General features: G+C 45.1%; 1 protein-coding gene across 1 annotated transcript in view; it reads right to left on the minus strand.

Moving 5' to 3' along the window:
- Positions 1-1749: 1749 nt before the first annotated feature.
- Positions 1750-27412, minus strand: part of LOC124046858 (helicase ARIP4-like) — a 57792-nt gene continuing 32129 nt past the window's right edge. The window contains exons 6-20 of the mRNA XM_046367646.1: positions 25701-25933; positions 21605-21787; positions 18972-19105; positions 16562-16758; positions 15929-16271; positions 15183-15360; positions 13399-13611; positions 13061-13179; positions 12617-12732; positions 12248-12347; positions 11725-11930; positions 9054-9229; positions 6001-6197; positions 5259-5638; positions 1750-5120 (exon numbers count right to left, since the gene is read on the minus strand). Coding sequence (XP_046223602.1) covers positions 4189-5120; positions 5259-5638; positions 6001-6197; positions 9054-9229; positions 11725-11930; positions 12248-12347; positions 12617-12732; positions 13061-13179; positions 13399-13611; positions 15183-15360; positions 15929-16271; positions 16562-16758; positions 18972-19105; positions 21605-21787; positions 25701-25933 — 3707 coding nt within the window. The 3' untranslated portion in view covers positions 1750-4188. The remainder of the gene's footprint in view (positions 5121-5258; positions 5639-6000; positions 6198-9053; positions 9230-11724; positions 11931-12247; positions 12348-12616; positions 12733-13060; positions 13180-13398; positions 13612-15182; positions 15361-15928; positions 16272-16561; positions 16759-18971; positions 19106-21604; positions 21788-25700; positions 25934-27412) is intronic.

The raw sequence follows: 27412 nt of genomic DNA on the forward strand, positions 1-27412 counted from the left end.
TCATGAGTGTGCAATGATAGCGAGGGGACAATTTGACTGAACCAAATACATGTGAATGCTTGACTTATGTAAAGGCCAAGGGCAGGCAACTCAAACGCTGAAATCCTTCAAACATTTAAACATGAATATCCAAGCTACTAGGACACGTAAGAAGACCCAAACTCAGCCAAAGAACCAGGGCAGTGTATCATAGCTATTCCCAGATCTCTGCCTGCACCTACCATTCCCCAAGGCGTTAAAACATTACAGAATAGATCAGAGGGCAACACAGAGCTACAACACCAAAGAGCGATAAACAAGTCAAGTGACATCCAGTCCACTATGGCCAAGTTTCATGGAATAAGCAGACATCATGGAATTCCTTTCACATGTTAAGATACTGTATGTTGGGTCCATTTAAATTCGTATTTGTTTTTCAAATAAGTATTATCATAATGAGAAGATAAAAGCACTTGTTTTTAAATACAATTTAACAGACTCTGCTTGCATAGCTAATGATGAAATCTAAGGCTTGTAAGTAATTAAAGCAACTGTCCATTGAAAATCGCACATTTAAAAGTTCATATTGTTAACTCATACAGTGGCCAAAAAAACACTTAAAACACCACCTCAAACTTGTATCACAAACAAACATTTCCTCATAGAGGATGAGCTGGCCAATCAGCAGTCTACTTGCCCACACCATTCTGTTGTTGGAGTATGCCCACACCATTCTGTTGTTGGGGTATGCCCACACCATTCTGTTGTTGGGGTATGCCCACACCATTCTGTTGTTGGAGTATGCCCACACCATTCTGTTGTTGGGGTATGCCCACACCATTCTGTTGTTGGGGTATGCCCACACCATTCTGTTGTTGGGGTATGCCCACACCATTCTGTTGTTGGGGTATGCCCACACCATTCTGTTGTTGGGGTATGCCCACACCATTCTGTTGTTGGGGTATGCCCACACCATTCCAACATAGAAAAGCTGATTTTAACATACTTAAATTATCCTTCCAAAAAATTGTAATTAAGTAATATGGTAGTTAATTATAAGTCATTTCTATGCAATATGAATAAACTATATAGGTCATATATGGGGGTGGCAGGTAGCCTAGTGGTTAGAGCGTTGGACTAGTAACCGAAAGGTTGCCAAATCAAATCCCGAGCTGACAAAGTAAAAATCTGTTGTTCTGCCCCCGAACAAGGCATTTAACCCACTGTTCCTAGGCCAACATTTTAATTTAGAACAAATTCTTATTTTCATAAAGGTTAAAAATAAATGTCAGAAATCTGGAAACACTGGACAGTTACTTTAAGATATGATTGGTAAAGTCTATGTAAATCATTTCAGTTTTGTAGTCAAAACATGCAATCATCGGCTTGCAGACAGCTCATGTCACCAAAGCTAATACAAACACTAAAAGCATGCAATATACAACTATGAATTCATTCTAAATACAGAACAGTACACCAGTCTCTGTGTAACGATATCAGTTTTGTTTGAACCTGTTGCTATGGATTGTCGTCTAGGACAGGAGATTGAGTGAGCTATAGTCAATCTTGCCCTCTTCATCTGATTTTAGGTAATGTCATCTGATGGACGTCTCTAGACTATATGCTCAGTTTCAGACACAGTGTCTATTCCCCCCCAACCAAGTTGAAAAGGACATCAGTTTAGTGAAAGTGTTACTTATGTTCAACTAGTGCTTGAGAATCTGTGTCATTAGAGTAACTGTTATCAAAGTAAATTAAATTTAAATTCCATTCAAAACATGATTTTATTTTATTTAGAAACTAAATTTTCTTTATCTAAAAGCTATCCATTGTTACATGTCCATTCACTAACTACATACAGGCTCTTCCAGCCATTCTCCCCAAGACAGCAGCTTGACTTTAATAACTGGAATTAAGAGAGTCAGTTGGTCACCGACTGAATTGATTTATAAATAAATACTTACATTCATGTAGAAATCTATGAAAAAAAAACAGTTGGTTCAACAAGTTAAGATGAATGAATACTGAGAGAACTACCTTTCATTTGCAATTAGGACAGATAGATTCACATGAACATCTGGATGATATGAACATAAATAAAAACTAAACAAAAGTACTGGATTACATTTGCTATCTGCTAATGAGTGGTTCGACCACCTTGACTGGTTGGTCCTGAAATTCACACACTTATGGGTCAGATGTCTATTCAGACGTATATAGCATTTCTCAAGTCACGTAACAAGAATCAACGTGTTCTAGTAAACGAACATAAAACATTTCCCTTACAAAAACAGAACAAAAAAAGGAATGAATAAATATGCACTGTCATAAATAAAAGTGGTACATAAAAAAATAGAAATAACAGGTCAATTAACACCTTAAGTATGGTATGAAAAGATGAACAAGTCTGATGATGTAAGGGTCTCATAATAAACTCAATAACTGGAGTTTAAAGCTCTTGCTGAAGAGACAAGGCTAGGGACTTGGTGGAGGTGGTGGGCTGGGCTTCCCTCTTCCCAAAGTGTTGGGTAGTTTCCGCGTTCACATGCTAGTCGGAAAGTCAGACATTTCCCGACTTGCTAATTGGTTGTAGTTATACACATGCCGCGTTCAACCAGTTAGCAAGTTGGACATTCCCGAGCTTCCTAGTTCCGACTAGCACGTAAATGCGGCATGAGACAGTAGGCGGCCAACGTATGTAATGAGGGGGGTAATAACAGTCAGCAGTAACAGAAATGAAAAGTTCTGTTGTTTATTAAACAGAACCAGGTCACAGACCTCCCCCCTCTCTAAATCAAAGTCCCGGTACTTTGTCACACAGTGAAGTCTTAAGCCAGCATCATCTTTACAATGAGCTCACTAAGTCTATAATGACAAAACTGTGATCAAATTAGGGAAAGAAACCCTCTTCTCTAGGCCAATAGCAGTTGACGGTGATGTTTGGTTGCTTTTTGTACTTTTTTTTGGCACAGCTATTTTTGACTCCTCTCAAATTATTTTGGTTTGACAATGATCTCTTGAACCCTGTTTGTTTTTCCGTTGAAATCACATACGCCAAAGATGAGAAAAAGGAACTGAAAATGAGTGTTCATGCTATCCACAAGGCAGAGCGAGTCATTATGACAGAAGTTCTCTACTCTAGAACCCTTGGGTACATAATGCAGAAACAGACAGAGAAGTAGACAGGTGACCCACCTGACCACCAGAGGGTTCATGGGTTATATTTGTATCACTTAGCAAAGCTACAGTAAGACTATGGGTGAGATCCAGGTCCTAGGATTGCCCGTCTCACTGTTTCTCTACTCCCACTAGGTAACATTCAGAGAGACAGAGGCAAGGCATTTTCAATTCAGCTCCCTTCGGACAGTTGGAGTTTAGCAAGATCACAGTTTTCACATCGTCGCCTGTAGAAGATGTGTACATTTGAAAAATGTAGATGACATATCAAAAATTGAAATCAGATCTTCACAAGTGTGATGCCTGTCCCCAAGGTCTGCATTAAAGTCGTAAATAAGTGTACATTCTTTGAGTTTAAGGTTTTTGACTTAATTTTTCACCCAACAAAGAGCCTAATTGTTTCTTTGAATTGAGTCTCAAGTAGTCAATTTTCTGAAAAACGAAACGCAGTAAATTCAAGGGCAAATCAAATCGATTTTGAAAACAGTTGTGACATGTTTAGAGCACGACTACTATATAAAATAATATTCAGTAACATATGACAATGAACAATAATTACTACCAACTACGTATATAAAATTGACATATTAACTCAAGTCTATTGTCAGTTAGTTATTAACCTAGTCTGTCATCAACCGCTGGGAAAAAAAAAAAAATAGAAGACAAAGAAGTGGTTTGCAGGTCCAAACCCAGCAGTCTCTTGCTTCAGTGATTTGCAAAAGCCAGTACAGGACAACATTTTGGAAGCCCCAAGTTCATTTTTCTTCATCACATAAGTTCAGATTTGCCTTTTTAAAAATGTTTAAATAAGATATTCAGCATAAGGATTTGGTGCTTTGTCCAGTCTGTTATATTCCAACACAGATTCTCGTTTTTTGAAAGGTGTGCATGTTGCATTTAGGATGGGGAATAGGTCTAGTGGAGGAGGTGGGCTTGGTTGTCCCTTCCCATTCTCTTCAGCTTTCCTAGCCCCAGCAACTCCACTAACTGTCCCCTACAACCCACATGCCTCTTTCCTACAGTTGGAGGCTCTCATTGTCCCATCACCTCAAAGACATCATCATCTTCATCGTCGTTGTTGCTGTCTGAGCTGCTTCCACCGGCGTTCTCTGCTGAGCCGTGGGCATCAGAGCGACCCAGCCCTGCCCCTATCAGGCCAGAGGAGGAGGGGAAGTGGGAGAAGAAGCTGGAGCCAGCGGGGCCTGGGGTGGCGGCCGGTAGCTCCCTGGGGTACAGCAAGTTAGGATACATGCACAGGGACTGGCCGTAGGACATGGGGAAACCTGGGGGCAGCATGCCAGCCATACCAGCACCCAGCATGAAGGGAGCTAGGGAGGCTGAGTCAGGGGCAGCCGAGGAGGTGATGGTGGAGGAGGATCTAGGTAGGGTGCCGCCCCCCAAGCCGAAGGGGTCGGGAGTCATGGGGAACATGAGACGGTGGTCACCCTGCTGGCTGTGGGACTGGAAGTACGGCAAGCCGGCCCCCATGAATATGGGGTGCCCCATGGAGCCCAGCATTGCTGGGTCGAGGCCCATGGGTGGGAGGTCATAGCCCGCCGCGAAGGGAAAAGCCTGGGGGGGCAACTGGGCCGAGGTCCGCTTGCTGGGGGCCGGCTGCTTTTTTATGGCCCATTCGACGTTGGACGGGGTGGAGGCCTTGCGCTTGGTGCCCCTCAGGCCCAGGGCAGCAATGGCATCTGTGCTGGGCTTGGCCGGGGCGGAGGCATCGCTCCAGGGCTTGGCATGGGTAGTCATGCTACTGCCATTGTTGCTCTCTGCCGGCGCCTTCTCCTGTGGAGCCGCTGCACCTGCAGACGAAGCCTTGGAGCCCTGCTGATGCTGGGCCTTGGTTCTGGTTGAAGCCTCGTACCTCTGGAGTTCACTCAGGATTTCGGGGCTGTCGGGGGAGAGCAGGCGAGCCACACAGCCGTTGGCGGAGGCCTCCTCCGATACCTTCTGGGTGTCTGAGATAGGGAAGGTAAGACAGACGGGTCAGATACTTCTCTAGACTAAACGAAACCATCAGCACTGGATAAAAACAGATCCATATGTACCAAATGAGTAAAAACGATACTGACTAAAGGTTGAGTTGGGATTGCTACCTTTGGGTGCAGCAGCTGAGTTCTCTTCCCCTGCCTTGGGCTTGCTTGCAGTGCGGATGGCAAATATCCTCCCATCACAAGTCCTGATGTAGGTCCCTTTCGTTCCTCTGATGACGTGGATGCTCTCTCCTGCACTGATTCTGGCCTTAACATCAGTTGAACTGTTGGTTTCAGGTATCACGATATCTGTGGTGGTGATGATCTTCTGGACGAATACGCCCGCCTTTTGCAGGTAGTTGACGGGAAAGCCCGGGCTGGACTCGGTGTCTGCTGTGGGGGCAGAGCTGTGAGACGCCTGGCGAGGCATCGTGGGAATTGGAGTCGACTGAACTGGGCGAACACTGGCCACCGGCTTCTCATCTTGTCGGGGGGGTGGGCGCCTGAAATGGGGTAAGGGAGAGGAAAGATGACATGGTGGGGTATAGACAGTCCGAATTGAGAGTGGAGGGTTAAAGATTTTATCAACAGTTCAAACTTTGGAATTCAAAACTTGGTGTCACATTAGGGATCTCTCTCTAGTTCTTCATGGAACCGTGCCAGGAGTGCTACCTTCTCCTGGACCTGTTGTTCTGGGTTTCTTCTTTTAGGGAGTTTTTCTACACACTTTAGTTCTGCATTGTTTGCTATTCTGGGTATCTGATGTAAAAAGGGCTTTACAAAATACATTTGATTGACTGTATGCAACTGTAGTATTGTTACTGAGAAAAGGTGTACGTCTTTGGGGACCAGGGGACCATCTCACCAGTTGCGCTGGCTGAAGGCAGGGATATTTGTGAGGCTCTGGTCGCTGGCGGGGTAATAGTGGGCATAAGAGGGGCGCGTGTAGGGCACCGATGCACGCTTCTCATCCTCGTAGCTCTTCTTGGCGGCCTTCTTCTCCGCTTTGGTGAGTTTCATCCCCTGTCGCTCCATCAGGAGAGACTCATGGTGAAAGGGTTGCTGGAGAGACAGACATGAAGAATAGTTTAAGTGAAATTGCTCTCTAAGTATAATATGCCATCATGTAGGTTATAAGTCTGGATAGAAGTGTTAGTAAAGTAGCATTTTGATGACAGTGAGAGTTCAATGTGGAAATGATGGGTTGAGACAGAGTCTGTCCAGGATTCAGCGAGCTAGATGTATGTATCATTTGGATAAGTATCAACTTATGATTAGACAGTATAGATGTGTGTATATAGATATGTCTATCTAGTTTGGTTCTAACCTTGGTGTTCAGGTTTGGGTAGAGTGTATAATACAGTATGGTGTGCATATAGATACAGTTGAAGTTGGAAGTTTACATCCACTTAAGTTGGAGTCATTAAAACTAGTTTGTCAACCACTCCACAAATTTCTTGTTAACAAACTATAGTTTTGGCAAGTCAGTTAGGACATCTACTTTGTGCATGACACAAGTAATTTTTCCAACAATTGTTTACAGACAGATTATTTAACTTATAATTCACTGTATCACAATTCCAGTGGGTCAGACGTTTACATACACTAAGTTGACTGTGCCTTTAAACAGCTTGGAAAATTCACGAAAAAGATATCATGGCTATAGAAGCTTCTGATAGGCTAATTGACATCATTTGAGTCAATTGGAGGTGTACCTGTGGATGTATTTCAAGGCCTACCTTCAAACTCAGTGCCTATTTGCTTGACATCATGGGAAAATCAAAAGAAATAAGCCAAGACCCCAGCATTTTTTTTGTAGACCTCCACAAGTCTGGTTCATCCTTGGGATGAACGCCTGAAGGTACCACTTTCATCTGTACAAACAATAGTACGCAAGTATAAACACAATGGGACCACGCAGCCGTCCTATCGCTCAGGAAGGGGAAGCGTTATGTCTCCAAAAGATGAACGTACTTTGGTGCGAAAAGTGCAAATCAATCACAGAACAACAGCAAAGGACCTTGTGAAGATGCTGGAGGAAACAGGCACAGTAAAACGAGTCCTATATCGACATAAACTGAGAGTCTGCTCAGCAAGGTAGAAGCCACTGCTCCAAAACCGCCATAAAAAAGCCAGACTACGATTTTCAACTGCACAGATCATACTTTTTGGAGAAATGTCCTCTGGTCTGATGAAACAAAAATAGAACTGTTTGGACATAATGACCGTCGTTATGTTTGGAGGAAAAGGGGGAGGCTTGCAAGCCGAAGAACACCATCCCAACCGTGAAGCACAGGGGCGGCAGCATCATGTTGTGGGTGTGCTTTGCTGCAGGAGGGACTGGTGCACTTCAAAATTGTGAATATATTGAAGCAACATATCAAGACATCAGTCAGGAAGTTAAAGCTTGGTCGCAAATGGGTCTTCCAAATGGACAATGATCCCAAGCATACTTCCAAAGTTGTGGCAAAATGGCTTAAGGACAACAAAGTCAAGGTATTAGAGTGGCCATCACAAAACCCCGATTTCAATCCCATAGAAAATGTGTAGGCAGAACTGAAAAAGCTGGTGCGAGCAAAGGAGGCCTACAAACCTGACTCAGTTACACCAGCTCTGTCAAGAGGAATGGGCCAAAATTCACCCAAGTTATTGTGGGAAGCTTGTGGCAGGCTACCCGAAAAGTTTGACCCAAGTTAAACATTTTAAAGGCAATGCTACCAAATACTAAATGAGTGTATGTAAACTTCTGACCCACTGGGAATGTGATGAAAGAAATTAAAGCTGAAATAAATTATTCTCTACTATTATTCTGAATTTTCACATACTTAAAATAAAGGGATGATCCTAACTGACCTAAGACTGGGAATTTTTACTAGGATTAAATGTCAGGAATGGTGAAAAACTGAGTTTAAATGTATTTGGCTAAGGTGTATGTAAACTTCCGACTTCAACTGTATATACCTTGGTGACAAGGTGAGGGTAGAGCTGGCAGGCCTGTGATGTAGTGTGTGTTTGTAGATGTGTATATAGGTGTATTACCTTGGTGACAAGGTGAGGGTAGAGCTGGCAGGCCTGTGATGTAGTGTGTGTTTGTAGATGTGTATATACAGTGCCTTGCGAAAGTATTCGGCCCCCTTGAACTTTGCGACCTTTTGCCACATTTCAGGCTTCAAACAAAGATATAAAACTGTATTTTTTTGTGAAGAATCAACAACAAGTGGGACACAATGTTCTCCATCCAACCTCACTGAGCTCGAGCTGTTTTGCAAGGAGGAATGGGAAAAAATGTCAGTCTCTCGATGTGCAAAACTGATAGAGACATACCCCAAGCGACTTACAGCTGTAATCGCAGCAAAAGGTGGAGCTACAAAGTATTAACTTAAGGGGGCTGAATAATTTTGCATGCCCAATTTTTCAGTTTTTGATTTGTTAAAAAAGTTTGAAATATCCAATAAATGTCTTTCCACTTCATGATTGTGTCCCACTTGTTGATTCTTCACAAAAAAATACAGTTTTATATCTTTATGTTTGAACCCTGAAATGTGGCAAAAGGTCGCAAAGTTCAAGGGGGCCGAATACTTTCTCAAGGCACTGTAGGTGTATTACCTTGGTGACAAGGTGAGGGTAGAGCTGGCAGGCCTGTGATGTAGTGTGTGTTTATAGATGTGTATATAGGTGTATTACCTTGGTGCCAAGGTGAGGGTAGAGCTGGCAGGCCTGTGATGTAGTGTGTGTTTATAGATGTGTATATAGGTGTATTACCTTGGTGCCAAGGTGAGGTTAGAGCTGGCAGGCCTGTGATGTAGTGTGTGTTTATAGATGTGTATATAGGTGTATTACCTTGGTGCCAAGGTGAGGGTAGAGCTGGCAGGCCTGTGATGTAGTGTGTGTTTATAGATGTGCATATAGGTGTATTACCTTGGTGACAAGGTGAGGGTAGAGCTGGCAGGCCTGTCTGATGCCCGCCTCTATCTCTTGGTGGGGCTGTAGTTGCACCTGTGACACGTCAGGCTCCTCTTCCACGAAGTGCAGCAGAGACTCCACCTCCCTTCGCGTGAACGACAGCACCGGGTTCAGGTCATCCACCACTCGGTCTTCAGAAAGGAGGGATGGATGGAGTCAAGAAAGGGGTTAACACTATGTCTAGGGCAGGGGTGGGCAATTCCAGTCCTCAACGGCCTGATTGGTGTCACAGTTTTGCCCCAGCCCCAGCTAACACACCTGACTCCAATAATCACCTAATCATGATCTTCAGTTTAGAATGCAATTTGATTAATCAGCTGCGTTTCATAGGGATGGAGAAAATGTGTGACACCAATCAGGCCCTTCGAGGACTGGAGTTGCCCACCTCATGTCTAGGGCCATCAACAGCTGCATGAAAAGGTCTCTGCGTGTGACATGAAACATGGCATACAGCATACCCTGGCCAAGTTGGTGGTTGAAGATATCCCTCTAGTGGTGTGGGGGCTGTGCTTTGGCAAAGTGGATGGGGTTATATCCTTCCTGTTTGGCCCTGTCCGGGGGTGTCCTCGTATGGGGCCACAGTGACTCCTGACCCCTCCTGTCTCAGCCTCCAGTATTTATGCTGCAGTAGTTTATGTGTCGGGGGGCTAGGGTCAGTTTGTTATATCTGGAGTACTTCTCCTGTCCTATTCGGTGTCCTGTGTGAATTTAAGTGTGCTCTCTCTAATTCTCTCTTTCTCTCTCTCGGAGGACCTGAGCCCTAGGACCATGCCTCAGGACTACCTGACATGATGACTCCTTGCTGTCCCCAGTCCACCTGGCCGTGCTGCTGCTCCAGTTTCAACTGTTCTGCCTTATTATTATTGGACCATGCTGGTCATTTATGAACATTTGAACATCTTGGCCATGTTCTGTTATAATCTCCACCCGGCACAGCCAGAAGAGGACTGGCCACCCCACATAGCCTGGTTCCTCTCTAGGTTTCTTCCTAGGTTTTGGCCTTTCTAGGGAGTTTTTCCTAGCCACCGTGCTTCTACACCTGCATTGCTTGCTGTTTGGGGTTTTAGGTTGGGTTTCTGTACAGCACTTTGAGATATCAGCTGAAGGGCTATATAAATCAATTTTATTTGATGATGTCTATTTTATTATTCAATTAAATTCTAAGAGTGTGGGCCTTCCCTTTCTGTGTATACAGCATAGCTGACCGATATGTGTTACATTTACATTTTTACATTTTAGTCCTTTAGCAGACGCTCTTAAAACATCTTAGGGATAGGGGGCAGTATTTTCACGTCCGGATGAAAAACGTGCCAAAGTAAACTGCCTGTTACTCAGGCCCAGAAGCTAGGATATGCATATAATTGGTAGATTTGGATATAAAATAATGTCTATGAGTATAACACAAATGATTTGGCAGGTGAAACTCCAAGGACAAACCATCCAGGGAATGTTTTTATTTTTAGGTCATAATATTTTCTATTGAAAGCCCTATTTAATAGGAACCTGGTTACAGTTCCTATGGATTCCACTAGATGTCAACAGTCTTTAGAAATCGGTTGATGTTTTTCTTTTGAGAAATTAAGAAGTACGGCTGTTCTTTGTGAGTGTCACTCCAGATGGATTCTACTGTGTGGTGCGCGTGAACTGGAACGCGCTTCAAGTTGTTTTTATCTGGTATTGGAAACCGTTTATCCCGTCTTAAATTGTATCGATTATTTTTCGTTTTAGGACACCTTAGGTTGGATTAGGAAAGTTGTTTGAAAAGTTTGGACCAAGTTTACAGGTAACTTATTAGATACTTTGTAGTCATGTTGGGTGAGTTGGAAACAATAAATTGAGATTTTGAGGATATAAAGAAGGACATTATCAAACAAAAGGACCATTTGTGATGTTTCTGGGACATTTTAGAGTGCCAACAGAAGAAGGTCTTCAAAGGTAAGGCATTTATTATATCGTTATTTCTGACTTTTGTGTCGCCACCTGCCTGGTTGAAAATTATTTTCATGTGTTTGTATGCGGGGGGCTGTCTTCAGATAATTGCATGGTCTGCTTTCGCCGTAAAGCCTTTTTGAAATATGACACTGCGGCTGGATTAACAAGAAATAAAGCTTTATTTTGATGTATTACACTTATATTTTCGGTTATCTTGAATATTGATATTTCTGTAGTTTGATTTTGGCGCTCTGCAATTTCACTGGATGTTGTCAAATCGATCCCGCTAAAGGGATTGGCGCGCGAAGGGATCACTAACAGGTTAAGGCTCTCTAAGTCAAACCCACAACCCTGCTGTTGAAAGCGCCATGCTCTACCAACTGAGCCTAACAATGGCAAACTATGTCAAAGTGAACTTGGAGTGCACTTAGCCTGAGAGGAGTCTGACAGATCACAGGACTGCTGCACTTCGCAGCACACACACACTGTTGTGCTAGTGAAGTGGACTGGGCCGGCTGAAGAGCCCTTAACAGGGTTGGCGAGTAGATTTAAGATATTGGTAATATCTTAAATCTATTGGTAATGACCATGTAATAGTAGACCTAGTAGACATGGCTGGAGGAAGCAGAGGTGTAGTCTGTATGAAGTCAGTATCCATTCTATTCTGTGTTTGTTTGGTTCACTGGTTACTTACCGGACATGCCCTGCTTGGAGATCTGTCGGTCGTAGATCTTCTTCTCCAAGGTGAAGTCACAGACAAGGCGGTAGATATGGCAGGGTTTCTTCTGGCCGTAGCGGTACACCCGACATACGGCCTGGGCGTCGTGACAGGGGTTCCAGGAGGCATCGAACACCACCACACGGTTAGCCCCGATCAGGTTCACCCCCAGACAACCAGCCCTGAGGATGGGAAGAAGCACACGTCACTGACCTGATGTGTATGTGCACGTGTGTGAATGAGGGTGTGTGTGTGTGTGTGTGTGTATATAAATAGAGGACTGTGCACGTGTGTGAATGAGGGTTTGTGTGTGTGTGTGTGTGTGTGTGTGTGTGTGTGTGTGTGTGTGTGTGTGTGTATATATAAATAGAGGACTGTGCATGTGTGAATGAGGGTTTGTGTTTGTAACTAGTGTGGTTACTAGTGTGACCATACATAAGTATGATTACAAACAAATGATAATTATTTCTACCAGTGTGTTCCTGTGAAGGTCTTTTACCTGGTGGACAGCAGAAAGATCAAGGCGGAGGTGTTGGACAGGTCGTTAAACTGGTTGATGAGCCTCTCTCTCTCTGAAGCAGATGTGCTCCCATCCAGTCCCAAAGAGACAAACCATAAAAAGGAAGACATTCCCTTTCTCCAACACAGGAACAACCAGTTTTTACCCAAGGGCTTCATACACAGAATGATGGTGAGATATCAATATCCCCAGCAGGTGGCGATAGTCAATGTAAGTCAACAGGAAAAGTGGCACCATGGGATTGGGGAGGCTGAATACATTTGTATAGCTTCAGTAAAAGACACCACTGGACAAATGGAGTCACAGAGACATGGCAGTGGTGGTTGTCATGGAAACGGGGACACTTACTGTAGTAGTTGTGGTTGCGGACCCAGTTTTGATTATAGCCCTCTCTGGCGCTGCCCGCCAGTATGGGCCTCTTGGCCAGGAACTCCTCGATGACTGACAGGGTGGACAAACTCTGACTACATGAGAAACAGTGGAGGGAGGGATACAGTGAGGAGGGGTGCTTGGAAATTACATTACATTACATTTAAGTCATTTAGCAGACGCTCTTATCCAGAGCGACTTACAAATTGGTGCGTTCACCTTATAACATCCAGTGGAGCAGCCACTTTACAATAGTGCATCTAAATCTTTACAGTGAAACTAATTTAACCATTTGAGAAGTTGGTCAGTCTGTGCTTTGGCCTTAGTCTTCGTGGAATATGTTGCATAGCAACAGTTGTTTTAACGGAATGGAAATGTAAGATCAAAACAGTAAAACAACTGAGGTTCTGTTTCTGTGCCTACCTGAACACCAGGATCTTGTCTCCCTTCCTCACACTCTCGTCGATCAGGTGGAACAGCAGGACCATCTTAGCAGAGTTCTCCAAGAGCCCGGGTTTATAGTCAGACATGATCTCCTTCGCCTGAGAGAGAGAGGAGATGAGGTAACGGAACAGTAGTGTAATTGTAGTGCACAGTTTAGGGTAATAACCCGTTTTTACTGAAACCTACGACAGAATCCGTTCTAAATGAGTGACCCTCAAGTTGTTTCCCAACCGTCATAAATCCATGATGACTCAACCCCCTGCCACTTAAACCGAATGGAAAAACAACAAACATGGTAGTGAAGTGTGGCTGCGTACCCATTCGTAGGTGATGACTTGGTTGGCCTCCTCCTGCAGAGCGTTGAGACTCAGCCCTTCGATGCTGTTGGGGTCCTCCGGGGTCTTGCCCTTCTGGTAGGGGGCTGGACAGCGGGCGTGGCCGTTGGTGATGTCATCCAGGTCCAGGTCCTGCTCATTGGCCAGATTCTCCTTCTGCAGCGCCTCGTACAGCACGTCTGGGTGGTTCCAGATCTGGTAGAGGAAGACATTATTCCAACATTAGGATGACGTCTGAATGAAATGTGGACATGTAGTACACATCATGTGACATACAGCGCATTGGGAAAGTATTCAGACCACTTGAATTTTCCCACATTGTTACGCTACAGCCTTATTCTAAAATGGATGAAATAGTTTTTCTCCACCTCATCAATCTAGTGTGTAGATTTCATCCATTTTAGAATAAGGCTGTAACGTAACATCTTTTTTACATGACAAAATGTGGTCTGAATACTTTCCCAATGCGCTGTACATCAAACGCCATGTACATGTCCACATTTCATTCAGACGTCATCCTAATATTGTTATAATACCACATCATTTCAAACTGAAAAATCACATTTACATAAGTATTCAGACCCTTTACTCAGTACTTTGTTGAAGCACCTTTTGCAGCGATTACAGCCTCGAGTTTTCTTGGGTATGACGCTACAAGCTTGGCACACCTGTATTTGGGGAGTTTCTCCCATTCTTCTCTGCAGATCATCTCGTGCTCTGTCAGGTTAAATGGAAAGCATCACTTCACAGCTATTTCAAGGTTTCTCCAGAGATGTTCGATCAGGTTCATGTCCAGGCTCTGGCTGGGCCACTCAAGGACATTCAGAGACTTGTCCCAAAGCCACTTCTGCATTGTCTTGGCTGTGTGCTTAGGGTCACTGTCATTCGCCCCTGTCTGAGGTCCTGAGCGCTCTGGAGCAGGTTTTCATCAAGGCTGGTTTTACTGAGGCGTGGCTTCCGTCTGGCCACTCTACCATGAAGTCCTAATTGGTGGAGTGCTGCAGAGATAGTTGTCCTTCTGGAAGGTTCTCTCATGTCCACAGAGAAACTCTGGAGCTCTGTCAGAGTGACCATTGGGTTCTTGGTCACCTCCCTGACCAAGGCGCTTCTCCCGATTGCTCAGTTTGGCCGGGCGGCCAACTCTTGGAAGAGTCTTGGTGGTTCCAAACTTCTTCCATTTAAGAATGATGGAGGCCACTGTGTTCTTGGGGACCTTCAATGCTGCAGGAATGTTCTTGGTACCCTTCCCCAGATTTGTGCCTTGACACAATCCTGTCTCTGAGCTCTATGGACAATTCCTTCAACCTCATGGCTTGTTTTTTTGCTCTGACATGCCCTGGTCAACTGTAGGACCTTATATAGACAGGTTTGTGCCTTTCCAAATCATGTCCAATCAAGTTCATTTACCACAGGTGGACTCCAATCAAGTTGTAGAAACATCTCAAGGATGGTCAACGGAAACAGGGTGCACCGGAGCTCAATTTCGAGTCTCATAACAAAGAGTCTTAATAGTTATGTAAATAAGGTATCTTTTTTATTTGTAATACATTTGCAAACATTTCTTAAAAAACATTTTTTTCTTTGTAATTATAGGATATTGTGTGTAGATTGATGAGGATTTGTATTTATTTAAACCATTTGAAGAATAGTGCTGTAACGTAACAAAATGTGGAAAAAGTTGAGGGATCTGAATACTTTCCGATTGTCCTTCAGACATTTATTTCACTCCTGTGTATGGCAGAACAGACACAGACAGACATGCACACCTTGCAGCACACGCAGAAGGCCCTGAATGGGTTGAGGCTGAGCCAGCCGCTGTTGCCTGCCTCTCTGAAGCGGTTCATAAACTCTTTGTAGAGGGCCCTCTGCAGGGGCGACAGGCGCACCATGATCACATGCTCGTCCTTGGAGGGGAGCTGGTCTCTCAGCACGTTATGGCCACGCCTGGGAACAAACACAAGCACAACCAGAGCTAGACCACACATTTTTATACCATATAGATCTCTTTTACATTCTTGAACAAACACAACCATTATCAGACGTCAGCTAGAATATCCATTGAAAGTACTTTTTAGTCCAGGAATAGACTGGGGTGGAGGTAGTATAGCGGTTATGGAGGTGAGCCAGTAACTGGAGGGTTGCTCGTTCAAATTCCAGGTCCGAAAGGAAAAATCTGGCAGGTAATGAGCTGGCAATCAGAGGGTTGCTGTTATCAAAATCCTAGATGTCTTTGCCTGCCGTTGTGTCCTTGAGCAAGGCACTTAACCCCCCACAACAACAGCTCCACAGGCGACTAATGTGGTAGCACTGCACCTCTCCAAAAACCCTGCATGTGTGTTTACGGAGGGGCTGGGTAAAAGCAGAAGTCAAATTTCAGCTGGACCTTGTGTGCAATTGACTAATAAAGTCATCTTAAGGTTTAATCGGAGAGGGGGAAACTTGCCTATAAAGTATAAAGAGAATACTGTAGTAGCAACAGTTCATGTGGGTTATAACCAGCTCTCATTCTCACCTCTGGACGAAGCCCTCCAGCAGGCTATGGAGGACATGACTTCGGTATCTCATCAACCGGACGTCCTGAGGCGTACTGTCCACACACTGCCCGTTCAGAATGGGCCTCTCAAACATGTTACTGAACTCCTGCCTGGTGCCCAGGAAGTCAGGCCTGACAAAGTCCACCATGCACCAGTACTCTATCAGGTTGTTCTGGAGTGGGTATCCCGTGAGGACCACACGTCTCCGGGTACGGATGTTCTTCAGGGCCTGCGAGGTGCTGGCGTGGCAGTTCTTAATGCGGTGGCCCTCGTCACAGATCACCACGTCCGGGCCCGGGCGAGACAGGGCCTTCTCTATGCCTTCAGGAGAGTAGAGGAATGTCAAGTTAGAGCTATTTCAGGAACAATGGAAGTCCAACCAGTCCCAGATTGCCCAGTTAAATGAAGGTTAAATCAAATAAAAAAAGCCATGACGGTAAGATGTGTATGTAGGACTGATCAAAGCGTTTACTTTACGTTCCATTGATCAAAGTGAAAAACTGCCATAAGCTGCTGTTCTGACAACTCTGAAAAGCTCAGGCCATGACTGACATCAGTGTCGATTGACAGGTGTCAACCTCACTCTGAGGTGACCTTTTTGACCTACTGACCTTTGAGGAGCTCCTGCTGCAGGTTCTCTTCATCCAGGTCAATGACCACTGGTCCTTGGAGCTTCTTGGACTTCTTTTTCCGGCCCGCCACAAAGCTCTTCTTCAGGGACAACAGGCGGTACATCTCATACCCCATCAGGAGCACGCCGCCATCCAGCGACCAGTCAGAGATCACCTTCGCTCTGCTGGCCGTGGTTCTGAAAGAGAGCAGAGGGAGAGAGAGAAACAGAGATGAGAAAAGAGAGCAAAGAAAAAGAAAGAAAGATAGCACATCAGGGACAATGTTCCACACATAATAGCACAGGCATTTAGAGACATATTTTTTTATTTTAACTAGGCAAGTCAGTTAAGAACAAATTCTTCTTTACAATGACGGCCTAGGAACAGTGGGTTAACTGCATGGTTCAGGGGCAGAATGACATTTTTACCTTGTCTGCTCAGGGTTTCGATCTAGCAGCCTTTCGGTTACTGGCTCAACGCTCTAACCGCTAGGCTATCTGCCGCCCCAGTGTATATACAGTGCCTTGCGAAAGTATTCGGCCCCCTTGAACTTTGCGACCTTTTGCCACATTTCAGGCTTCAAACATAAAGATATAAAACTGTATTTTTTTGTGAAGAATCAACAACAAGTGGGACACAATCATGAAGTGGAATGACATTTATTGGATATTTCAAACTTTTTTAACAAATCAAAAACGGAGAAATTGGGCGTGCAAAATTATTCAGCCCCTTTACTTTCAGTGCAGCAAACTCTCTCCAGAAGTTCAGTGAGGATCTCTGAATGATCCAATGTTGACCTAAATGACTAATGATGATAAATACAATCCACCTGTGTGTAATCAAGTCTCTGTATAAATTCACCTGCACTGTGATAGTCTCAGAGGTCCGTTAAAAGCGCAAAGAGCATCATGAAGAACAAGGAACACACCAGGCAGGTCCGAGATACTGTTGTGAAGAAGTTTAAAGCCGGATTTGGATACAAAAATATTTCCCAAGCTTTAAACATCCCAAGGAGCACTGTGCAAGCGATAATATTGAAATGGAAGGAGTATCAGACCACTGCAAATCTACCAAGACCTGGCCGTCCCTCTGAACTTTCAGCTCATACAAGGAGAAGACTGATCAGAGATGCAGCCAAGAGGCCCATGATCACTCTGGATGAACTGCAGAGATCTACAGCTGAGGTGGGAGACTCTGTCCATAGGACAACAATCAGTCGTATATTGCACAAATCTGGCCTTTATGGAAGAGTGGCAAGAAGAAAGCCATTTCTTAAAGATATCCATAAAAAGTGTTGTTTAAAGTTTGCCACAAGCCACCTGGGAGACACACCAAACATGTGGAAGAAGGTGCTCTGGTCAGATGAAACCAAAATTGAACTTTTTGGCAACAATGCAAAACGTTATGTTTGGCGTAAAAGCAACACAGCTCATCACCCTGAACACACCATCCCCACTGTCAAACATGGTGGTGGCAGCATCATGGTTTGGGCCTGCTTTTCTTCAGCAGGGACAGGGAAGAAGGTTAAAATTGATGGGAAGATAGATGGAGCCAAATACAGGACCATTCTGGAAGAAAACCTGATGGAGTCTGCAAAAGACCTGAGACTGGGACGGAGATTTGTCTTCCAACAAGACAATGATCCAAAACATAAAGCAAAATCTACAATGGAATGGTTAAAAAATAAACATATCCAGGTGTTAGAATGGCCAAGTCAAAGTCCAGACCTGAATCCAATCGAGAATCTGTGGAAAGAACTGAAAAATTTTGTTCACAAATGTTCTCCATCCAACCTCACTGAGCTCTAGCTGTTTTGCAAGGAGGAAATGGAAAAAACGTCAGTCTCTCGATGTGCAAAACTGATAGAGACATACCCCAAGCGACTTACAGCTGTAATCGCAGCAAAGTATTAACTTAAGGGGGCAGAATAATTTTGCACACACAATTTTTCAGTTTTTGATTTGTTAAAAAAAGTTTGAAATATCCAATAAATGTCGTTCCACTTCATGATTGAGTCCCACTTGTTGTTGATTCTTCACAAAAAAATACAGTTTTATATCTTTATGTTTGAAGCCTGAAATGTGGCAAAAGGTCGCAAAGTTCAAGGGGGCCGAATACTTTCGCAAGGCACTGTACATAAAAACGACCTGCATTATATCTTAATCAAACCTTCTTGCTAAAGGTCTTGATAGTTGATGTACTTTAAATGCCTTACGTACTTCATGTAGTTACACACCTGGATAGAGTCATGTTTGTATATGCATTTCTTTTTAGATCCCTGGCAGTTGTGTCATATAAGCAGAGCTTCTAGTCACTCACAAACACAAACCATGATCATGGCTAAAAGGCTTCAGCTTTGAAATTGGAGGTAGTGGCATATCCCTGTTCCCAGAGAGGACGGGAAACTTACTTGTGCTCGTCATTCAGGATGTGGACCTTGAAGATGCGCGGGGAGAAGTGTGCGGGGTTGATGTCTGCGGGTAACGCCTCAGAGGAAGGGACCCAGAGGTTAAACTCAGCCAGCCAGTTCTGTAACGTGTTGACCTGTAGCGAGAAGGGTAGAGAGTGAGAGAGAGAGAGAGGGGTAGATAGAGAGAGAAAAAGATTCAGAGGTAGAGAGCGAGAAGAAGAGAAAACACAGAGAGTGCGAGAGAGAGCGCGGTAGGGATAGAGAGCGTGGTAGGGAGAGAGAGAGAGAGAGCGGTAGGGAGAGAGAGAGCGCGGTAGGGATAGAGAGAGCGCGGTAGGGAGAGAGAGAGCGCGGTAGGGAGAGAGAGAGTAGGGAGAGAGAGAGAGGGAGAGAGAGAGAGAGAGAAAGGTAGGGAGAGAGAGAGAGGGAGAGAGAGCGGTGGAGAGAGGTAGGGAGAGAGAGAGAGAGAAAGCGGTAGAGAGAGCGGTAGGGAGAGAGAGAGCGGTAGGTAGGGATAGAGAGAGAGACGGTAGGGAGAGAGAGAGAGAGAGAGAGGTAGGGAGAGAGAGAGAGAGAGAGCGGTAGGGAGAGAGAGAGAGCGGTAGGGAGAGAGAGAGTGGTAGAGAGAGAGAGCGGTAGAGAGAGAGAGCGGTAGGGAGAGAGAGAGCGGTAGAGAGAGAGAGCGGTAGAGAGAGAGAGAGAGCGGTAGAGAGAGAGAGAGAGAGAGAGAGAGAGAGGTAGAGAGAGAGAGAGCGGTAGAGAGAGAGAGCGGTAGATAGAGAGAGCGGTAGAGAGAGAGAGAAAAAGATTCAGAGGTAGAGAGCGAGAAGAAGAGAAAACACAGAGAGAGTGCGAGCGAGAGCGCGGTAGGGAGAGAGAGAGCGCGGTAGGGAGAGAGAGAGCGCGGTAGGGATAGAGAGAGAGCGGTGGAGAGAGAGAGAGCGGTAGAGAGAGAGAGAGCGGTAGAGAGAGAGAGAGCGGTAGGGAGAGAGAGCGGTAGGGAGAGAGAGCGGTAGAGAGAGAGAGAGAGCGGTGGAGAGAGAGAGAGCGGTAGGGAGAGAGAGAGAGCGGTAGAGAGAGAGAGCGGTAGAGAGAGAGAGAGAGCGGTAGAGAGAGAGCGGTGGAGAGAGAGAAAGAGGGAGAGAGAGCGGTAGAGAGAGAGAGAGAGAGAGAGAGAGCGGTAGGGAGAGAGAGCGGTAGAGAGAGAGAGAGCGGTAGGGAGAGAGAGAGCGGTAGGGAGAGAGAGAGAGCGGTGGAGAGAGAGAGAGCGGTAGAGAGAGAGCGGTAGAGAGAGAGAGAGCGGTAGAGAGAGAGAGAGCGGTAGAGAGAGAGAGCGGTAGAGAGAGAGCGAGAGAGCGGTAGAGAGAGAGGAGGGTAGAGAGAGAGAGCGGTGGAGAGGTAGAGAGAGAGAGAGGTAGAGAGAGAGAGAGCGGTAGAGAGAGAGCGGTAGAGAGAGAGCGGTAGAGAGAGAGAGCGGTAGAGAGAGAGGAGAGAGAGAGAGCGGTAGAGAGAGAGAGAGAGAGAGAGAGAGAGGTAGAGAGAGAGAGAGCGGTAGAGAGAGAGCGGTAGAGAGAGAGAGAGTGGAAGAGAGAGAGAGAGCGGTAGAGAGAGAGAGAGAGAGAGAGAGAGAGAGAGAGAGAGTGGTAGAGAGAGAGAGAGAGAGGTAGAGAGAGAGAGAGAGTGGTAGAGAGAGAGAGAGAGTGGTAGAGAGAGAGAGAGAGCGGTAGAGAGAGAGAGAGCGGTAGAGAGAGAGAGAGAGCGGTAGAGAGAGAGAGAGAGGTAGAGAGAGAGAGAGAGAGAGAGTGGTAGAGAGAGAGAGAGAGAGAGAGAGAGCGGTAGAGAGAGAGAGAGAGAGCGGTAGAGAGAGAGAGCGGTAGAGAGAGAGAGAGAGAGAGAGGGTAGAGAGAGAGAGAGCGGTAGAGAGAGAGAGAGAGAGAGTAGAGAGAGAGAGAGAGCGGTAGAGAGAGAGAGAGCGGTAGAGAGAGAGAGAGAGAGCGGTAGAGAGAGAGAGCGGTAGAGAGAGAGAGCGGTGGTAGAGAGAGAGAGAGAGCGGTAGAGAGAGAGAGAGAGCGGTAGAGAGAGAGAGTAGAGAGAGAGAGAGAGGTAGAGAGAGAGAGAGAGAGAGAGAGAGAGAGAGAGAGAGGTAGAGAGAGAGAGAGCGGTAGAGAGAGAGAGAGAGTGGTAGAGAGAGAGAGAGAGAGCGGTAGAGAGAGAGAGAGAGAGAGAGAGTAGAGAGAGAGAGCGAGAGAGAGAGAGAGAACGGTAGAGAGAGAGAGAGAGAGAGAGGTAGAGAGAGAGAGAACGGTAGAGAGAGAGAGAACGGTAGAGAGAGAGAGAGAGAGAGAGAGAGAGAGAGAGAGAGAACGGTAGAGAGAGAGAGAACGGTAGAGAGAGAACGGTAGAGAGAGAGAGAGAGAGAGAGAGAGAGAGAGAGAGAGAGAGCGGTAGAGAGAGAGAGAGAACGGTAGAGAGAGAACGGTAGAGAGAGAGAGAGAGAACGGTAGAGAGAGAGAAAGTAAATTACCTCAGTCAAGAGATTACAAAACAGATTCACACATCCCCATTGCATTATGTCCAGTATGTATAAACAGAATAGAGCATGTAAAGAGAGAAAAGAGTACACAGCCACTTACAGGAACGATGGCGAGCACGGTGTGGGCCTGCGTGTGTTTAAGCAGGATGTCTATAAAAGAGATGACCTGCAAGGTCTTGCCCAGGCCCATGCTGTGGGCAAGGATACAGCCGAAGCCACTGCTGCGCTTAGACCTCTCCAGAGACTCCACCAGGTTATCATACAGGAATCGGACCCCACCGATCTGATGGGAGAGGGGGAGAAAAGAAAGGAGGAAGAGAGGGAGGGACAGAAGTAGTGCGATCATTAGCAGATTGAGAAGTCTGTTAATTGTTATATTTGTTTGACTGCATTGTATACCAGAGGCAGAAAATCTTAATTGAAAGTGCTTTTTAGGCTTAATATGGATCTGGGAAATTAGCCCTATAACTGTTAGACTCCCTGTGCTAACAGGAGAATCCATGGCCCTAATGAGTCAGTGGTACCATGGTTGGTAGATTGATTATGTATGAAGAGAAAACGGTTTGATAGGCTTGATATTAGTGTTGGGCGGTATCCCGACTTGCATATGGTCATACCGTCCTTCTCTCACCCTGGGAATTACAGTATTACCAGCTTAGTACACAAGAGGGTGCCAAAAAACACACAAAAAAGCCCATTGGGAGTCTATTACTAGGATGGTAATAAAATTAGCTCATTTAACAGTAATTGCACATTTCCATGCAGGCTGGTAGCCTAATATGCTAACGAGCACAAACGTAAATAAACAAATTGCAAAGACAGGCAATCCAGCTCATAAAGTTATGCATATATAGGTCGGAGTTATAGGTAGAATTTTACTCAAAATCAAATCTTATTGGTCACATACACATGGTTAGTAGATGTTAATGCGAGTGTAGCAAAATGCTTGTGCTCCAAAGGTGCAGTAATATCTAATGAGTAATATCTAACAATTCCCAGCAATTACCTCAGTCAAGAGATTACAAAACAGATTCACACATCCCCATTGCATGCTCTTGATTGTGCAACTGTAAAAGTTAGTTAGGGTTTTGGGTGACAGGCCAAATCTCTTCAGCCTCCTGAGGTTGAAGAGGCGCTGTTGCTCCTTCTTCACCACACTGTCTGTGTGGGTGGACCACTTCAGTTTGTCTGTGATGTGAACGCCCAAGACGTCCACGATCATCTCCTTTGTTTTGTTGATGTTGAATGAGAGGTTGTTTTCCCGACACTACACTCCGAGTGCCCTCGAATGCCTCTCGTCATTGTTGGTTGTCAAGCCCTCTACTGTTGTGTCGTCTGCAAACCTGATGATTGAGTTGAAGGCGTGCTTGGCCACGCATTTGTGGGTGAACAGGGAGTACAGGAGAGGGCTGAGCACACACCCCTGTGGGGCCCCAGTGTTGAGGGTCAGCGAAGTGGAGAAGTTGTTTCCTACCTTCAAGACCTGGGGGGTAGCCCGTTAGAAAGTCCAGGACCCAGTTGCACAGGGAGGGGTTGAGACCCAGGGCCTCCAGCTTGATTATGAGCTTGGAGGGTACTATGGTGTTGAATGCTGAGCTGTAGTCAATGAACAGCATTCTAACATAGGTATTACTTTTGTCCAGATGGGACAGGGCAGTGCGCAGTGTGATGGCCATTGCGTCATCTGTGGACCTGTTGGGGCGGTATGAAAGCTGAAGTGGGTCTAGGGTGGCCGGTAAGGTGGCGGTTATATGATCCTTGACTAGCCTCTCAAAGTACTTCACGATGACAGAAGTGAGTGCTACGGGACGATAGTCATTTAGTTCAGTTATCTTTGCCTTCTTGGGTACAGGAACAATGGTAGCCATCTTGAAGCATGTGAGGACAATAGACTGGGATAGGGAGCAATTAAATATGTCCATAAACACACCAGCCAGCTGGTCTGGGCATGCTCTGAGGACACGGCTAGGGATGCCGACTGGGCCAGCAGCCTTGTGAGGGTTAACATGTTTACATGTTTTATTCACGTCAGCCACTGAGAAAGAGAGGGGGGGGGCGAAGTCTTTGTTAGCGAGCCGAGACGGTGACACTGTATTATCCTCAAAGCAGGCTAAGGTGTTTAATTTGTCTGGAAGCATGACGTCGGTGTCCGTGACGTGGCTGTTTTATTTTTGTCCGTGATATCCTGTAGACCCTGCCACATACGTCTCGTGTTGGAGCCGTTGAATTACGACTCCACCTAGTCCTTGTACAGGCATTTCGCTTGTTTGATTGCCTTGCGGAGGGAATAACTACACTGTTTATATTCAGCCATATCTCCAGACCTCTTTCCATGGTTAAATGCGGATCACGCTTTCAGTTTTACGTGAATGCAGCCATCCATCCACGGTTTCTGGTTAGGGTAATGGTCACAGTGGGTACGACGTCTCCGATGCACTTATTTATAAACACACTCACCGACTCAGCGTATAGGTCAATATTGTCCTCTGAGTCTGATCGGAACATATTCCAGTCCTCGTGATCAAAACAATCAAAACAATCGGGACAAGCAAGATAGCGCCGTGGTCGGATTTGCCAAAGGAAGGGCAGGGGAGGGCTTTGTTTGCATCACAGAAGTTAGAGTAGCAGTGGTCAAGAGTATTAGCCCTTTGTGTTGTGCAATCAATATGCTGATAAAAATGGATGACTTTCACTTGAGTCATTATTTATGAAGGTATCTTACTTTTACTCAAGTATGAAATTAGGTACTTTTTCCACCACTGCATTGTGCAAATGAACACATTTTTGACGCATGCAGTAGTGGCTCTCCAGCAGCACATCTACATTTTTAAACACTTTTTACCCCTTTTTCTCCACAATTTTGTGATATGTAATTGGTAGTTACAGTTTTATCCCATCGCTTCAACTCCCGTACGGACACGGCAGAGGCGAAGGTCGAGAGCCATGCGTCCTCTGAAAAACGACTCTGCCAAGCCACACAGCTTCTTGACATACTGCTTGCTTAACCCGGAAGCCAGCCTCACCAATGTGTTGGAGGAAACACCGTACAACTGGCGACCGTGTCAGCGTGCATGCGCCGGGCCTGCCACAGGAGTCGCTAGAGCGTGATGGGACAAGGACATCCTGGACGGCCAAACCCTCCCTTAACGACTCTGGGCCAATTGGGTCTCCTGGACGCGGCCGGCTGCAACACAGCCTGGGATCGAACCCAGATCTGTAGTGATGCCTCAAGCACTGCAATGCCTTAGACCGCTGAGCTACTCGGGAGGCTCCAGCAGCATGTCTACAAGCTGTGTGGAGTCTGGAGTCCCTAAGGCAACAGGCCTGCCTGATCTGCTTGAAGAAGAGGGGGGAGGAGCAGACAGCTGAGAACGGAAAGGATAAAAAACACAAGGAAATCAATATGGCAGTGGCAGCTGTGCAAACAACATCCAAAGGGCTTTGACTTCTCAAACATGGCAGAAAGCTAACACACTATGATGGCTGTCACCTTATTCATTTAGCCACTTAGATAGCAAGTTAAACTTAGAGGTCGTGTTAACGCAGATTTCTGTGTTTGTCACAAAGGGAAAAAATCTTGCTGCGTTTGGAAACGCAGATCTAAAATGGTTCTAATTGTACTTTCTGCTCGACATCAGCCTAACTTTGTGCTTCAGTTGCACTTCTAAACGGGGATGAGAATTCATGAACAGGCGTTCTATCAGCAGACAACGCTCTGACTGATGTGGTGCTGCTTTTCTCTGTGTAGCCAGAAACTTTTCACCAGTAAAATTAAATATGAACTTTAAGCAAAACATTAGAAAATACATTTCCTATGATACGCCTAAATATTAGAAATATGATGGCCATACATCGTTTTGCAAAAAAGACTTATTTTGTCATTGAATCAAAATAAAGCTATTTTCTGCTGAATGTGTTGCACTAATGTATTTTGTGTGAAGGAAAACTATAGATGCACATCCTTGATCACTCTATTGAAGCAAAAAACACTTTTGACTCAATATAAAATTAGTCCCCTGTCAACACACAGCTGGACACACCTGCTCCTGCTTTATCCCATTGTACAATAATGTGACAGGTGAAATAAGAACGCAATCTGCTTCATCCCCCAACTCATTCCACAAGTTGACTGCAGGTATTTCCAAATACCCTGGTATGCCCAAGCCTAATTGATATTCTACTGAGGGAATCCATACCTGGTGAGGTTTGACGGCACGGGCCAGTTGAGGGGAGAGGAACAGGTCTACCTCCTCAGCAGGGTGGTTCAGGTTGACCAAGACACGCCCCAGGGCGTCCGGTTGGTTCACAGCATCGTTGACGTGGGTGCCGCTGGCCTCCTCCGACCGCTCCTCCGACCGCTCCTCCTCCTCATTGGTGGACTCGCTGCTGACCTGTAGGTCCTCCTCGCCGGAGCTCAGCTCGATCACGTCTATGGTTGAGAAAGAAAAATGAAAAGGGTGGGTGGGGGGTCTTTTGGTAGAAGAGCATTGTAGATGGTAAAGGAGAAGCACATAATATATCTACAGTACCAGGTCAAAAGTTTGGATACCTTCTCATTCAAGAGTTTTTCTTTATTTTTACTGTTAATATATACTAGTGAAGACATCAAAACTAAGAAATAGCACATATGGAATCCTGTAGTAACCAACAAAAATGTTAAACAAATCTAAATATATCAGTCCTTTGGTCTGATAGGTCCAGATTTTAGATTTTTTGTTCCAACCACCATGTCTTTGTGCGATCTCCACATGTGTGGTTCCACTGTGAAGCATGGAGGAGGAGGTGTGATGGTGTTGGGGTGCTTGCTGGTGACACTGTCAGTGATTTACTTAGAATTCAAGGCACACTTAGCCAGCATGGCTACCACAGTGATACGCCATCCAATCTGGTTTGCGCTTAATGGGACTATCAATTTTTTTCAATAGGACAATGACCCAACACACCTCCAGGCTGTGTAAGGGCTATTTGACTAAGAAGGAGAGTGATGGAGTGCTGCATCAGATGACCTGGCCTCAACCCAATTGAGATGGTTTGGGATGAGTTGGACCGCAGAGTGAAGGAAAAGCAGCCAACAAGTGCTCAGCATATGTGGAACTTATAAGCTGGTTGAGAGAATGCCAAGAGTGTGCAAAGCTGTCATCAAGGGTGGCTACTTTGAAGAATCTTAAATATAAAATATGTTTTGATTAGTATAACAATTCTTTGGTTACTCCATGATTTCATATGTATTATTTAATTGTTAATGTTTTCACTATTATTCTACAACGAAGAAAATAGTAAAACATAAAAACCCTTGAATGAGTAGGTGTGTCCAAACTTTTGACTGGTACTGTACATAATACCCATGTGTTGCATTGTGTGGCTGCCTTTTTAATCAAAACAATCATTTTCTACCATTATGTTACACAATATTGTCTAAACAAAAAAATATCAAACATTTCATTAGTTTCAATAATTCAATAATAAGTGTTTCAATAACACTATTTATCTCCAAAAGAAGACATCTGTTTTCACAAATTCTATGAAATGACACATTTTTCTGGCATCATGTTTGACAGGCAAACAAATCTTCAAAAAAGTTATTCCCTGGCCTGGTTTCAAATAACAATGTAAAAAATATATAGAGAAACATCTAAAATATATAGAGAAACATCTAAACGGGTCCCCACATCATCTGTATCAAGTGATAAGTTCCACAAACTTGTGCCATTTTTTGAACTACAGATGTGGACTAGAAGAGGGGAGGAGAAGACGATAGAGAGCAGGTTTATGTAAGTCTAGTGAATGGGTGCTTATACAAGCTGGATTATAGTGGTGGGAGATGGGTTTACATAACCCAGGGCAGAAATGTTACTGCGCTGCCTGGGCTGGAAACTGCCTGAGGCTGGAAGCTGCCTGAGGCTGGCAT

The sequence above is a fragment of the Oncorhynchus gorbuscha genome, linkage group LG10, assembly GCF_021184085.1.
Source record: "Oncorhynchus gorbuscha isolate QuinsamMale2020 ecotype Even-year linkage group LG10, OgorEven_v1.0, whole genome shotgun sequence".
Classification (NCBI taxonomy): Eukaryota; Metazoa; Chordata; class Actinopteri; order Salmoniformes; family Salmonidae; genus Oncorhynchus; species Oncorhynchus gorbuscha.